Raw genomic sequence first — 16,976 nt, forward strand, 5'->3', positions numbered from 1 at the left:
GCCTGCTGTACCTGCATGCTAACTTTCAATGACTGATGTACCATGACACCCAGGTCTCGTTGCACCTCCCCTTTTCCTAATCTGTCACCATTCAGATAATATTCCGCCTCCCTGTTTTTGTCACCAAAGTGGATAACCTCACATTTATCTACATTATACTGCATCTGCCATGCATTTGCCCACTCACCTAACCTGTCCAAGTCACCCTGCAGCCTCTTAGCATCCTCCTCACAGCCCACACTGCCACTCAGCTTAGTGTCATCTGCAAACTTGGAGATATTACATTCAATTCCTTCGTCCAAATCATTGATGTATATTGTAAATAGCTGGAGTCCCAGCACTGAACCTTTGGTACCCCACTAGTCACTGCCTGCCATTCTGAAAAGAATCCATTTATTCTTACTCTTTGCTTCCTGTCTGCCAACCAGTTCTCCATCCATGTCAATACATTATCCCCAATACCATGTGCTTTAATTTAGCACACTAATCTCTTGTGTGGGACCTTGTCAAAAGCCTTTTGAAAATCTAAATACATCACATCCACTGGTACTCCCTTGTCCACTCTTCTAGTTACATCCTCAAAAAATTCTAGAAGATTTGTCAAGCATAATTTCCCTTTCATAAATCCATGCTGACTTGGATCGAAACTGTCACTGCTTTCCAAATGCGCTGCTATTTCATCTTTAATAATTGATTCCAACATTTTCCCCACTACTGATGTCAGGCTAACTGGTCTATAATTACCTGTTTTCTCTCTCCCTCCTTTTTTAAAAAGTGGGGTTACATTAGCTACCCTCCAATCCATAGGAACTGATCCAGAGTCTATAGAATGTTGGAAAATGACCACCAATGCATCCATTATTTCTAGGGCCACTTCCTTAAGTACACTGGGATGCAGACTATCAGGCCCTGGGGATTTATCGTCCTTCAATCCCATCAATTTCCCTAACACAATTTCCTGACTAATAAGGATTTCCTTCAGTTCCTCCTTCTCGCTAGACCCTCGGTCCCCTAGTATTTCCGAAAGGTTATTTGTGTCTTCCTTAGTGAAGGCAGAACCAAAGTATTTGTACAATTGGTCTTCCATTTCTTTGTTCCCCATTTCTCAATTCACCTGATTCTGACTGCAAGGGACCTACATTTGTCTTCACGAATCATTTTCCCTTCACATATCTATAGAAGCTTTTGCAGTCAGTTTTTATGTTCCCTGCAAGCTTACTCTCATACTCTATTTTACCCCTCCTAATTAAACCCTTTGTCCTCCTCTGCTGAATTATAAATTTCTCCCAATCCTCAGGTTTGCTGCTTTTTCTGGCCAATTTATATGACTCTTCCTTGGATTTAACACTATCCCTAATTTCCCTTGTTAGCCACGGTTTAGCCATCTTCCCCAAAACTAACTTAGATTTGTGAATTTTCTTTCACAATCACTGCCATCAAATTCATTGTAATGTCCTTATTGTTATTAATGATACTGTTCAACTTCCAGTGACGAGCAAAAGCCATGTTTCTATTGTCAACTTTGGCGCAAGACCAGGTCCCAGCATGAAGGTGGAATGGTGTCCAATAATGGGATGAAGATGAGCTTTATGATATTACCATAGAAACATGAGAACAAATCCATCTGCTAATATTGAATTATGTGATTTCATCCCATAAATCTAGTTCATTTATGCCAGCATAAAGTTCTTGTCATGAAATCAATGTAAAACCTCACTTTTTGGGCTCTGGGTTTCAAATCACTTTCTTCTGATTGTAATCAGAGGGGCAGCATAACTGGGGTTGCTTTCGAAATGAAGATGCTTATACCTGGACTGCATTGAGGTACAGTGTCAGCACAAGCTCCTGCTCCGCACTCCCAGCAGACAAGTCTAAAATGCTGCACAGCGCCTGCAATGCAGACGCTTTGGCTGTCACACGCACCATTATTATGGTGCACAGCCTGCCCTCTGAGACTATCTGGGGTAGTCCTAGCCATAGCTCAGCAGATACCTGGGGTTAAAAAATAGCAGCATAGTGAGTAGTATAAATTGTGCTAATGATATTTGAACTGGTCTCCTAGCCCTGCAAACACAGCTGTGACTATACTACTGTTACAGAGCAAATACCTTGAATTAAGCATGTGACACTTCCAGCCTGCATAGCTCCCTGAGAAGAGAAGCCACACAGCAGACAGCAAAAGTGGGGGGAAAATTCCCTTGGTTGCTGTTAGTGACCAACTGCAACTAATCATATATATTTCACATGCCCTGATTCTCACATTGTTCATCTGTGTCACACACACACAGAAGTAACTACCCACCTGTAATTGCATTAAACAGTTTGATACACGGAGAGGTGTCACTCACTGCTGCGTGTGCACAAAGGGGTCAGTCTGTCAATCTCCCCACAATCTGTGATTCTGGGGTATTTTCATGAAGAAATTAAATAACTCACTCGAGACTGGAACAGAGTGCCACAAAATGCTAATCATTCTTGGCATGCAGAGTACAACCTGTGCAAACATTACTGGAGACTTTGATGGGCATGTTTCCTAAAGAAAATACATTACAATTTGTGTTGCATTATCTAAGTTTCCTTTGGCACTGGTATTAGCAGCCTGCGAAGCATTTCAATTATTCTTGAAATGGTTTTATTTTGAGCAGCATTTCACACTACAGTGGACTTTCAAGTTGCTGATTATCAGTATTATTATAATTTGTTATGCTATTGAAGCTGTTGAATTAAAACTCATTTTATCCAAGGTTAAAGAGCAGAGCATACTACAGAACAAACACAGATCTAGTAACACTCCGAAACTAAGCATAAATCATTTTTATGAAAGTCTGCATTAGCCAAATACAGACAGACAAATGCTTGACTTCATGGTGTGTGCAGCAATAACCCCTGGGCAAGAGAAATTTAATATTACAGTTTCCTTCTCTTCTTTACACTGAATTCTTCCATTTCCCCCACAGCAATAAAGTCTCTGATATCATAGGCTCACAAGGGCTAATAATAGATTGGCCGCTCGCTATACACCTACCCGATTGGTCCTTTCCATCGGTAATTGGGTGGGGCGTATAACGGGCGGTCAATCTGCCACCGGCCATTTTCCGCCACCATCGAAAGTTAAAATCAGCCCTCGGAACTTGTGCTGTAGCTACGCAGCCAGCGAACCTCTGCCTTACTGAAATACCCTTACTTGGATATTTTATCTTTCTGTCAAAACTGGAGAGTAAGGCTCATCCAATAGCTCAGCCAGCTATGTCAGTGGCTAGCCAATCCGTGCACAGAGGGAAGACCCAAGCTCAACTCCCGGTCCGTGCTGAGTTCGCTGATCTCAGCTGAGGTGGCAGCAATGGTGCCATTAAAGGGCTTTAATGGCTCTTGGTTAAGGAGGGGGACGAGCAAAACTGGTGAGGGTTTCCAATCCTGATTGCTATCCAGCAGCTAGATTATGCATATGTGGATGTTGGTTCAGGACAGCAAGTTGGGAGTAATGCCCCCCACAGTCAAATAACCTGGCGACGCTCGGTATCTACACTTATGCATGGAAAGTGGCTACTTTGACAAGGTAACAAATGCATTCTCTTCAAGCGTGGTTCCCCATTGAGGGTGGAGGATTATTGAATTTGCCAATATATGGCAAACTGCTCATCGGTTTCCTTCAAGCACCACAAAGCGTAAACTCCTCAACGGTTCACATTCTCTTCTATTTCTCAAGTATTATCACAATTAAAGACAGAAAGATAAACAGAAAGTACAAAAGAACATTCCATTGGTACTTGTGAGCATGGTCCAGTTGCACAGAGATCTGATATTTTAAGAGGGGGATTTAACAAATCAGATTATGCTAATTTAATTCAGACTGATCTAAGTGAGTGCAACCAGATTTTTATAGAAATGGTTTGGAACCAAATGCAATCAGCACAGCTCTCTGGGACACTGTTCGCTGAAGTAGTTAGCGGGAGAAATGCATTGATGTTGCAGAGCAAAATCCCTGAACAGGTTGAATAAAGAAAGAATCTAGACAAGGTTCTTACTCCTGATTGCTCTCCAACGACCCACCCCACTCCGCCCCTCGCACCACCAGACAACATTTGGGGATGTCAGGTGAGCATAGGTTCAGGCTCGAATGATAACCTCATGGCTAAGCAGTCGCCAATGCTCACTGTGCAGGCTAACACATGAAGCATGCCTGCTGGGGTGAGGTATTGCAAGGTGACAAGGTCCAGTGGCATCTTACCCCAGCAACGAATCAACAGCTTCAGGAAAGAAAAAAGGGCACAAATTGGAGGAAAGCAGAGAAAGGAAAGAGTAAGAACCACAGTTATTATTATTACCACTCAATACTATCTACGATTAGAACCCAATTATTTATGGTTGAAAAATTTCCTTAAAGCCATTCACAAATCATATTTCAGTATGCTGATGAACTGCTAAAGCTGCATGTGCACATTTGACATCTGTTCAATATTTACACTGATTTATATTAATTCATAAATGTTGGAAGGAATCACAATCTACATGCATATAGAAACATAGAAATTTATAGCACAGAAGGAGGCCATTCCGGCCCATTGTGTCCGCGCCGGCCGACAAAGAGCCACACGGCCCTTGGTCAGCAGCCCTAAAGGTTACATACAAACCTATGAGCAATGACGGAAAGACAAAGAGCACCCAGCCCAACCAATCCGCTTCACACAACTGAGACACCCCTTATACTAAAACATTCTACACTCCACCCCAACCGGAGTCATGTGATCTCCTGGGAGAGGCAAAAACCAGATAAAAATCCAGGCCAATTTAGGGAGGAAAAAATCTGGGAAAATTCCTCTCCGACCCATCCAGGCGATCGAAACTAGTCCAGGAGATAACCCTGGCTGTATTCTATTCCCTGCAGTACTTACCATTATATCTGCTCCGTCCAACAAAAGGTTATCCAGTCTAATCCCAATTACCAGCTCTAGGTCCGTAACCCTGCAGGTTACTGTACTTTAAGTGCCCATCCAACCATCTCTTAAAAGTGGGGAGGGTTTCTGCAACCACCACTCTTCCAGACGAGTTCCAGATCCCCACAACCCTCTGCATAAAGAAACCCCCCCTCAAATCCCCTCTAAACCTTCCACCAACCACCTTAAAACTATGCCCCCTCATAATAGACCACTCCACCAATGGAAATAGACCCTTACTATCCACTATGTCCAGGCCCCTCAATATTTTGTACATCTCAATGAGGTCTCCTCTCAATCTCCTCTGTTCCAATGAGAACAAACCCAGCCTATCCAATCCGTCCTCATAACTAAGATTCTCCATTCCAGGCAGCATCCTAGTAAATCCCCTCTGCACCCTCTCGAGTGCAATCACGTCCTTCCTATAACACGGCGATCAGAACTGCACGCAATACTCCAGCTATGGCCTAACCAAAGTATTATACAATTTAAGCATAGCCTCCTTGCTGTTATATTCTATGCCTCGGCCAAGAAGGCAAGCATTCCGTATGCCTTCTTAACCACCTTATCCACCTGGCCTGCTACTTTCAGGGATCTGTGGACAAGCACTCCAAGGTCCCTTTGTTCATCTACACTATTAAATGGCCTACCGCTTAATATGTACACCCTTTCCTTATTAGCCCTCCCAAAGTGCATCACCTCACACTTATCTGAATTAAATTCCATTTGCCACTGCTCTGCCCACCTGACCAGTAGATTGATATCCTCCTGCAGCCCATGACTTTCCTCTTCATTATCAACCACACAGTCAATTTTAGTGTCATCTGCAAACTTCTTAATCATACTCCCTATATTCAAATCTAAATTGTTGATATATACCACAAAAAGCAAGGATCCCAGTAATGAGCCCTGCGGAACCCCACTGGAAACATCCTTCCAGTCACAAAAACATCCATCAATCATTACCCTTTGATCCTACTTCCAAGCCAATTTTGGACCCAACTTACCACTTTGCACTGTATCCCAGGGCTTTAACCTTCATGATAAGTCTACCATGTGGGACCTTATCAAAAGCTTTGCTAAAGTCCAGATATACTACATCGTATGCACTACCCTCATCGACCCTCTTGGTTACCTCCTCAAAAAATTCAAGCAGGTTAGTCAGACATGATCTTCTCTTAACAAATCCATGCTGACTGTCCCTAATTAATCCTTGCCTTTCAAAATTCAAATTTATCCTGTCTTTCAGGATTTTTTCCAATAATTTTCCCACCACTGACGTTAGGCTGACAGGCCTGTAATTACTCGGCCTATCCCTTTCTCCCTTCTTAAACAAGGGTACCACATTAGCAGTCCTCCAATCCTCTGGCACCATGTCCAGATCCAAAGAGGACTGGAAAATGATGGTCAAGGCCTCTGTTATTTCCTCTTTTACTTCGCTCAACAGCCTGGGATGCATTTCATCCGGGCCTGGGGACTTATCTACTTTCAAAGCTGCTAAACCCCTTAATACTTCCTCTCTCATTATATTTATTTCATCCAGAATATCACACTCCTCCTCAATAGCAGTATCTGCATTGCCCCTTTCCTTTGTGAAAACAGTTGCAAAGTATTCGTTAAGAACCCGACCAACATCTTCCGCCTCCACAAAAAGATTACCCTCATGGTCTCTAATAGGCCCTACCCTTTCTTTAGTTACCCTCTTACTCTTAATATAGTTGTAGAACATCTTAGGGTTTTCCTTAATTTTACTAGCCAAGAATTTCTCATGCTCACTCTGAGCATTCCTAATATCCTTTTTAATTTTGCCTCTTAACTTTCGATATTCCTCTATAAACAAGACCACTCTCAATTTTTTTTAGAAGAATATGAGATTGGTGGCAGTCTTGCCACAAAATGCACATGTATTATATTTCTGTTTCGAGAAACTCTAAGATGAATCATGACCGCTCCCCCCTCCCCCCACAGAACAAAGAAATAGGGATTGAGGTGATCAGTTTTTCAAATTCCACTTTGAGTGACGGCACAGTCGACAGGGTGGTTGCATCTGTTTGACTGAAACTCTGCATCCACTGTCCTTCTTCATCAGAGAAATCGAGTTATTTTATGCACAATTACTCACATTCAAATTAAAGGAGCACCTCAGACATATACCACTGTCATCTCAAAGCAGCTCGCTGTGACAACGAGACAAATCCAGACTTACTTCACATTTTCAGCTAATATTCATTAAGCAATTTAAAAAGCTTTCAAATTTCAAGAGCTGAATCTCTCAGGATTTTCGTCAGAAAATATAACTACAGGCAACTCTCGATTATCCGGGTCCCTCGAGGATTGGGCTATACCAGGTAAACGATTTTTTCATTAGGGTGAATCTACATTTTAATGTTAAAACTTTAATGAATATATACCATCGTTAGGGTGAGTTTACATTTATAAGTTAAAATTTTAATGAATCAATACAATCAGCTACAAACAGTAACAAAAGATGGACATTACCAGCATGCATGGACAGGTTCTGTGGCTGGAACCCGGTGCCGGCACTGCCCCCGTTCCCAACGCCAGCGGCGGCCGCGAGAGACAACGGCTGCAGCAGCGCACACACACATACCAGCAAAGCAAGGGCAGAGGAGGGTGATTTTTGCGGTGACTGAGAGAGAGAGAGTGTGTGAGAGAGATAATGTGCGAGTGTGAGAGAGAGAGCGTGTGTGAGAGAGAGAATGTGCGAGTGTGAGAGAGAGAGAGTGTGTGAGAGAGAGAATGTGCGAGTGAGAGAGAGAGAGAGAGTGTGTGAGAGAGAGAATAAGCAAATACAAATGAGCACAGTGTTTGGAAGGCTATTTTTCCAAATTAATTGGAGCTGTCTTTTCACTTGTTAGCAACAGAATTTTAAATCCTGTTGCAACGGTTTTCCGTTGGATCCGTGTACGGATAATCGAGAGTTGCCTGTAAAATGAACCATAGATTAGTTCTGAATTAACTCACAGTTTGGAACATTGTTCCATGGGGCATGGAAAGTACCAAGTGAACTGTAACTATGTGAAACCATACCAGACGTGACCTTCATCCTGTACCTTTCTGAAGCTGCTTACTTCTCAATGGCTTGAGGATGAACTGTTTTCCTTCTAAATTACCATCAGGGCTGCATCTGCCTGCTTCAAAGTGCCCGAGGATACCTCAGAACTTAAGCTCAAACTTTGATTTATGATTTGTAAGAATGCACAAAGCAAATTACAACTGTATCCTACAAGTTTTCTCAAAAACTTATAGCTGTAAGGGCTTTAGAAAAATTGTGACAATTAGGCAAAAATAAATGCCCTCTTCAGGCGGCAGTATAAAAAAATATCTATAATTATATGGTCATTTGCAACGTTAGGCTGGAGTGAAGAGCATGTTCGCGAGAGTCAAGCTGTGCTGATGTTGGGCTATTGGTTCAGGAGTAGCCACACGGCACTGAAATCATCCAGGTGTCATTTATTTTCAAATTTAACTGGTTTAAAGAAACTTGAATACTCACAGTCTGTAAAGCTTCGGAGTTCCCAGGAAAAGCAACTCCGGCAAGACCTGTAGGTTGTTTCTATTCAGGCGGCTGGAGAGAGGCAGAAAGTGAAAAGAGAAATAGTAGTGAGGAATATGTAATTGCACAAAAATCACCCCCTTAACCTGTCAAATATCTCTCCTCAAGATGCTAATTCAATAAATGCTGAGTACTCTCTGATACCTCATGCAAGTGGCCATCCTTCATTTCTGAAGCTAGACAGTAAGTTTTCTAATCCCACACTCTCAACAGTCAGTAGCGCTGGAAGGGAGATCAAATCAGACATCGAGCTACACTATTGTAACACCAATTCTTAATCTATGCTCCTTTTTAGTGCAGCTCTATGCTGGTAGTGTGGGACTGGTGGATTTACCCCAAATGTCAGCATACTATTGGACCATGGGAAATGTCACTGCACAGCCTGATCCTGTGCTGACCCAGGATCTGCACATACACAATTTTCAGCAGGACACACTGGACAGTAAACAGGAGTGGCAACCTTGACTGGCATTTCCTTTGCTGAGGCCAAAATGTTGAAATTTAACTGCTGCTCAGCTGAGATCACTGAACTCCGCACAAACTGGATTGCCCAAAAATTGAACAGAAAAATAAACTGCATTTAAAAAATTCTTGTTGAGTACTCGGAGGCACACCAGGAGTTCCATTGTCTCATTTTCATATCGTAAGAACATTGTGTCTGTTCTTAATATTCTTCATATGGCGCCTGTCAAAGGCTGGCTTTGTATGTTTATTAAAAGACTAAGCTCTAATGGACACAGGTGCTACATATGCATCAAATGAAAAATGTGTTACATATTTGGCCGGGGTATGATAACAGCTTGTCAATTCCACAAGGTGGTCCTGCAGCGTTTACCCAAGATATTACAGAATGTTAAAATATTCCCTGTAGGTATCCGTCAGTCAGAAATCCGCAAAGTCCATCCAGAGGTGCTGAGACGTGGAGCTAATGAGAAAGTGAAACCTAAACAATTCCTTCCTCATGTCCTCTGGTGAATTGAACTTTATTGTTTTCAACCTACTCAATAAATTGCACATATTTATCGAAGGCCCGCTAATTACATCAATGTTTCAGTCACTGCTAACTTCCAAATCGTTAGAAGAATCTGTAGGTTTAGTTTCGGGCTGCCATGTTGTTTCAAAATTGCGATTTGCTCATTCTTAGTTAATAAATCTAAATGCCAATATTTCAAAAACAAACACACATGATTTTCCGTGCATCTGGTTTCAAGGCACCTTAAGTTAAAAATTATATATTTTTTGGGATGGCCCAAGTTGTACTTAATCTTCTCTCAATCATGATGAGATTCCACAGTGTGTGACTGACCAGGTGGTGATTCTGCAGTCACATTTTCACTGGCATCACTATGATTGATAGCAGCTCGATGTCTACAAATGCTCCATGATGTATATTAAATATGCTTCAGAATACTTTCAATTGGCTTGGTCTTCCCTGGGCTACAGCAGGAATAAATCAACCACAGTGCCTGCTGAGGATTCCATCCAATGGCCTCTGTTGGAAAATGTGCATGTGTGCACTCCAATCGAAGACAGGAATAGGCCTAGTTGTGATGCATTCCTCTGTCAAACAACTTGTCAAAACCCATTGTCTAAGCTTGCATGTGAAGGATGATCAATTAGGTCATGTACTGGTGAGCTCCTGGCACCCATTAAGTGTACCTGAACAAGTGTCAATACTTTCAGGAGAGGAGAAGGGAAAATTACTTGAGGGTGGGTGGAAATCTGGAGTTAGGGAGAGACAAATACAGTTTTGTATTTTTTTTACAAAGCGCATCCATTCAAACCAAAGTTTGAAAGCTGCGGGGTCCTGCAGTTTTATACTTCAGGCAGATGACAGCTACTGTTTTTGTGAAATACAGTCCAAGCATTGTGAGCTGATAATAATAAAAGTGGGGGTGGGGGGAAAGAGTGGCAAGCAACAGAATGTGTCTTTAACATTGGGAAACATCCGTTCAAACCGGCTTCTCATTTCAGGAGAAAGTAGAAGGGCCAGCAGCCAGCAAACATTGTCACAAAGGACCTGCGCAAAACAGATGTGGGAAAAACAAACAGCAGCCTTCCATCTGAATTGGTAAAAAGGTCCTGCTCAGTGCAAACAGGCTCCATTCCTCGCTACAACATCAATAGCCATAAAAAGGTCAGGCAAAACCCAACCCAGAGCAAAGGAGAGACACTGAGAACTCTGCAATAGTAGTGGTTTCTTCATGCGCAGGAAGAAACTATGTTAGCAACGGGGAAGGGAAAAAAAAACATTTTGACTGGCATTTAAGCATTAAAGACAAAACAAGTTAACATAGAAACATAGAAAAAAGGTGCAGAAGTAGGCCATTCGGCCCTTCGAACCTGCACCACCATTCAATATGATCATGGCTGATCATGCAACTTCAGTACCCCATTGCTGCTTTCTCTCCATACCCTTTGATCCCTTTAGCCACAAGGGCCACATCTAACTCCCTTTTGAATATATCTAATGAACTGGCCTCAATAACTTTCTGTGGTAGAGAATTCCACAAGTTCACAATTCTCTGAGTGAGGAAGTTTCTCCTCATCTCGGTCCTAAATGGCTTGCCCTTATCCTTAGACTGTGACCTCTGCTTCTGGACTTCCCCAACATCGGGAACATTCTTCCTGCATCTAACCTGTCCCGTCCCGTCAGAATGTTATGTTTCTATGAGATCCCCTCTCATTCTTCTAAATTCCAATGAATATAAGCCTAGTCGATCCAGTCTTTCTTCATATGTCAATCCTGCCATCCCGGGAATCAGCCTGGTGAACCTTCACTGCACTCCCTCAATAGCAAGCATGTCCTTCCTCAGATTAGGAGACCAAAACTGTACACAATATTCAAGGTGTGGCCTCACCAAGGGCCTGTACAACTGCAGTAAGACCTCCCTGCTCCTATACTCAAATCCTCTCGCTGTGAAGGCCAACATGCTATTTGCCTTCTTCACTTCCTGCTGTACCTGCATGACAACTTTCAATGACTGATGTACCATGACACCCAAGTCTCGTTGCATCTCCCCTTTTCCTAATCTGTCACCATTCAGATAATATTCTGCCTTCCTCTTTTTGCCACTAAAGTAGATCACTTCACATTTATCAACATTATACTGCATCTGCAATGCATTTTCCCACTAACCTAACCTGTCCAAGTCAGTCTGCAGTCTCTTAGCTTCCTCCTCACAGCTCACACTGCCACCCAGTTTAGTGTCATCTGCAAACTTGGAGATATTACATTCAATTCCTTTGTCTAAATCATTAATGTATATTGTGAGTAGGACCTCAAAAGTAGTAATCTCAGGATTGCTACCAGTGCCACGTGCTAGTCAGAGTAGGAATCGCAGGATAGCTCAGATGAATACATTGCTTGAGGACTGGGGCAGAAGGGAGGGATTCAAATTTCTGGGACATTGAAACCTGTTCTGGGGAAGGTGGGACCAGTAGAAACCAGACGGTCTGCACCTGGGCAGGACTCGAACCAATGTCCTAGGGGGAGTGTTTGCTAGTGCTGTTGGGGAGGAGTTAAACGAATATGGCTGGGGGATGGGAACCTATGCAGGGAGACAGAGGGAAGTAGAATGGGGGCAGAAGCAAAAGATAGAAAGAAGAAAAGTAAAAGTGGAGGGCAGAGAAACCTAAGGCAAAAAGCAAAAAAGGCCACATTACACCAAAATTCTAAAGGGGCAAAGTGTGTTAGAAAGACAAGCCTGAAGGCTCTATGACTCAAAGCGAGGAGTATTCAGAATAAGGTGGACGAATTAACTGCGCAGATAGCAGTTAACGGGTATGATATAATTGGCATCACGGAGACATGGCTCCAGGGTGACCAAGGCTGGGAACTCAACATCCAGGGGTATTCAACATTTAGGAAGGATAAACAGAAAAGAAAAGGAGGTGGGGTGACATTGCTAGTTAAAGAGGAAATTAATGCAATAGTAAGAAACGACTATTACTTGGATGTTGTAGAATCAGTATGGGTGGAGCTACGGAATACCAAAGGGCAGAAAACGCGAGTGGGAGTTGTGTACAGACCACCAAACAGTAGTAGTGAGGTTGGGGACAGTATCAAACAAGAAATTAGGGATGTATACAATAAAGGTACAGCAGTTATCATGGGTGACTTTAATCTACATATTGATTGGGCTAACCAAACTGGTAGCAATGCGGTGGAGGAGGATTTCCTGGAATGTATTAGGCATGGTTCAGGTGAATTTATAATGGGAACAAAGAAATGGCAGACCAATTGAACAAATACTTTGGTTCTGTCTTCGCAAAGGAAGACACAAATAACCTTCCGGACATATTAGGCGACCGAGGGTCTATTGAGAAGGAGGAACTGAAGGATATCCTTATTAGCCAGGAAATTGTGTTCGGGAAATTGATGGGATTGAAGGCCAATAAATCCTCGGGGCCTGATAGTCTGCATCCCAGAGTACTTAAGGAAGTGGCCCTAGAAATAGTGGATGCATTGGTGATCATTTTCCAACAGTCTTTCAACCCTGGGTCAGTTCCTATGGACTGGAGGGTAGCTAATGTAACACCACTTTTTAAAAAAGGAGGGAGAGAGAAAACAGGTAATTATAGACTGGTTAGCCTGACATCAGTAGTGGGGAAAATGTTGGAATCAATTATTAAGGATGGAAAAGCAGTGCATTTCGAAAGCAGTGACAGGATCGGTCCAAGTCAGCATGGATTTATGAAGGGGAAATCATGCTTGACAAATCTTCTGGAATTTTTTGAGGCTGGAACTAGTAGAGTGGACAAGGGAGAACTAGGGGATGTGATGTATTTGGACTTTCAAAAGGCTTTTGACAAGGTCCCACACAAGAGATTGGTGTGCAAAATCAAAGCACATGGTATAGAGAATGTGGATAGAGAACTGGTTGGCAGACAGGAAACAGAGAGTCGGGATAAATGGGTCCTTTTCAGAATGGCAGGCAGTGACTAGTGGAGTGCCGCAGGGCTCAGTACTGGGACCCCAGCTCTTTACAAGATACATCAATGATTTAGATGAAGGAATTGAGTGTAATATCTCCAAGTTTGCAATGACACTAAAGTGGGTGACGGTGTGAGCTGTGAGGGGGACACGAAGAGGCTGCAGGGTGACTTGGGCAGGTTAGGCGAGTGGGCAAATGCATGGCAGATGCAGTATAATGTGGATAAATGTGAGGTCATCCATTTTGGTGGCAAAAACGCAAAGACAGAATATTATCTGAATGGCGGCAGATTAGGAAAAGGGGAGGTGCAACGAGACCTGGGTGTCATGGTTCATCAGTCATTGAAAGTTGGCATACAGGTACAGCAGGAAGTGAAGAAGGCAAATAGCATGTTGGCCTTCACAGCGAGAGGATTTGAGTATAGGAGCAGGGAGGTCTTACTGCAGTTGTACAGGCCCTTGGTGAGGCCACACCTTGAATATTGTGTACAGTTTTGGTCTCCTAATCTGAGGAAGGACATTCTTGCTATTGAGGGAGTGCAGCGAAGGTTCACCAGACTGATTCCCGGGATGGCGGGACTGACATATGAGGAGAGACTGGATCAACTGGGCCTATATTCACTGGAGTTCAGAAGAATGACAGGGGATCTCATAGAAACATAACATCCTGACGGGACGGGACAGGTTAGATGCAGGAAGAATGTTCCCGATGTTGGGGAAGTCCAGAACCAGGGGTCACAGTCTAAGGATAAGGTGAAAGCCATTTAGGACCGAGATGAGGAGAAACTTCTTCACTCAGAGAGTTTTAACCTTTGGAATTCTCTACCACGGAGAGTTGTTGATGCCAGTTCATTGGATATATTCATGAGGGAGTTAGATATGGTCCTGATGGCTAAAGGGATCAAGGGGTATGGAGAGAAAGCAGGAAAGGGGTACTGAGGTGAATGATCAGCCATGATCTTATTGAATGGTGGTGCAAGCTCGAAGGGCCGAATGGCCTACTCCTGCACCTATTTTTTATGTTTCTATTTTTCTATGTCCACTCTACTAGTTACATCCTCAAAAAATTCTAGAAGTTTTGTCAAGTATGATTTCCCTTTCATAAATCCATGCTGACTTGGACCGATCCTGTCACTGCTTTCCAAATGCGCTGCTATTACATTTTTAATAATTGATTCCAACATTTTCCCCACTACTGATGTCAGGCTATAATTCCCTGTTTTCTCTCTCCCTCCTTTTTTAAAAAGTGGTTACCTCGCCCCGTTCTGACTTCACTCCGGCCTGACCTCGCCCCGGCCCGACCTCGCCCCGGCCTGACCTCGCCCCGGCTCTCGGCAGCCCAACCTCGCCCCAGTCCTCGGCGGCCTGACCTCGCCCCAGCCCTTGGGGGCTCGACCGCGCCTCCTCCCCCCCCTTACCTTGGCCGACCGATCCTGCCCAACCACCTACACCAACTACCTCGGCCCAGGCAAAGACGTTCCGAAATCCGGAAATACCCGGAATCTGGAACAACCTCGGTCCTGAGGTTTCCAGATTTCAGACGTCACAGTGCAGTGATCATAACATGATCGAGTTCAATGTAGTGTTTGAAAGGGAGAAATGCGAAGCAGCTAATAACATTCTGGATTTAGGTAAGGCCGACTTCAATGGGATGAGACAGAGAATGTCCACAGTAAATTGGGCAAATCTGTTATTGGGTAAAATGACAGATCAGTGGGAGGTATTCAAAAAAGAATTTAAGGTGATGCAGAACCCGTTTATATCCCTGAGGGGCAAGAATTCTACTTGCCAAAACAAAGCAGCCATGTGTGACTAAATAGGTAAGAGATAACATAAACCTAAAAAAAGTATACAAAAATGCAAAAAAAAGCACAGATGCCCTAACTATAATTTTCCAAAGTTCTTGCAATTCGGGAACCATTCCTTTAGATTGGAAAATTGAACATGTCACACCACTATTTAAGAATGATGAGAGAGGGAAACCAGGGAATTATACACCAGTTAGTTTAACATCTGTTGTCGGGAAATTACTAGAGTCCATAATTAAGGATAGGGTGACTGAACACCGCGAAAGTTTTCAGCTGATCAGAGAAAGCCAGCATGGATTTGTGAAAGGTTGGTCATGCCTGTCAAACCTGATTGAATTTTTTGAAGAGCTGACTAAAGTAGTGGACAGGGGAATGTCTATGGATGTTATTTATATGGACTTCCAGAAGGCATTAAGTAAAGCCCCTCATAAGACATTGTTAATTAAGGTTGAAGCCCGTGGAATTGAAGGCAAATTATTGACCTTGTTAGGATATTGGTTGAGCGGCAGGAGACAGAGATTAGGAATAATATGCAGGTACTCTAATTGGCAGGATGTGATTAGCGATGCCTCAACTATTCACTGTACTTATTAATGACTTAGATGATGGGATAGAAAGCCAGATATCCAAATTTGACGATGACATAAAGATAGGTGGAATTGTAGGCAGTGTAACAACAACTTTATTTATATGGCACCTTTCAATTAGTAAAACATCCCAAGGCGCTTCACAGCAGTTTTGTAAAACAAAACAGATAAATTTCACACCGAGCTACATAAGAAGAAATTACGGCACATGACCAAAAGCTTGGTCAAAGAGATAGGTTTTAAGGAGCATCTTAAAGGAGGAAAGAGAAATAGCGAGGCGGAGAGGTTTAGGGAGGGAATTCCAGAGCTTAGGGCCCAAGCACTTGAAGGCAAGGCCACTGATGGTTGAGCACTTATAATCAGGGATGCTCAAGAGGGCAGAATTGGAGGAGCGCAGACATCTTGTCGGGTTGTGAGCTTGAAAGGGATTACAGAGATAGGGAGGGTGAGGCCATGGAGGGATTTGCAAACATGGATGCGAATTTTGAAATCAAGGTGTTGCTTAACCAGGAGCCAATATAGGTCAGCGAGCACAGCGGTGATGGGTGACCGGTATGTGGGTTGCCGAGTTTTGGATGACCTCAAGTTTACGTAGGATAGAATGTAGGAGGCCAGACAGGAGTGCGTTGGTAACAAAGGCATGGATGAGGGTTTCAGCATCAGATGAGCTGAGGCAGGGGCGGAGGTAGGCAATGTTACGGAGGTGGAAATAGGCGGTTTTAGTTATGCTCATTATGGCTGGAAGCTCATTTCAGGGTCAAATATGAAAAATGTAGCAAAAAGCATATAAAATTACAAAGAGATATTGATAGATTAAGTGAATGGGAAAAACTGTGGCAAATGGTTTTCAATGTAGGCAAATGTGAGGTAATTCACTTGGTGAAACGCTAAAAACAGTGAAGGTCCAAAGAGGCTTGGGGGTCCAGGTACGTGGATCATTGCAATTTCATGAACGAATACAAAAATAATCAAAAAGGCTAATAGAGTGCTGGCCTTTGTATCTAGAGGGCTAGAATACAAGGGCGTAGAAATTATGCTACAGCTATAAAAAGCACTGGTTAGACCACACCTGGAGTACTCTGAGCAGTTCTTGGCACCACACCTTAGGAAGGATGTATTGGCCTTGGAGGGAGT

The 16,976-nt window shown here is 43.1% G+C and overlaps 1 protein-coding gene across 3 annotated transcripts in view; it reads right to left on the reverse strand.

Annotated features, from left to right (window-relative positions):
* slit2 (slit homolog 2 (Drosophila)) overlaps positions 1-16,976 on the reverse strand; it is an 850,855-nt gene that overhangs the window by 818,012 nt on the left and 15,867 nt on the right. For all 3 annotated transcript variants that reach the window (XM_070870756.1, XM_070870755.1, XM_070870754.1), the window contains exon 4: positions 8,452-8,523. In XM_070870756.1, the coding sequence (XP_070726857.1) occupies positions 8,452-8,523 (72 nt within the window). The remainder of the gene's footprint in view (positions 1-8,451; positions 8,524-16,976) is intronic.

Source organism: Pristiophorus japonicus, chromosome 2, assembly GCF_044704955.1.
Source record: "Pristiophorus japonicus isolate sPriJap1 chromosome 2, sPriJap1.hap1, whole genome shotgun sequence".
In the NCBI taxonomy this organism is placed as follows: Eukaryota; Metazoa; Chordata; class Chondrichthyes; family Pristiophoridae; genus Pristiophorus; species Pristiophorus japonicus.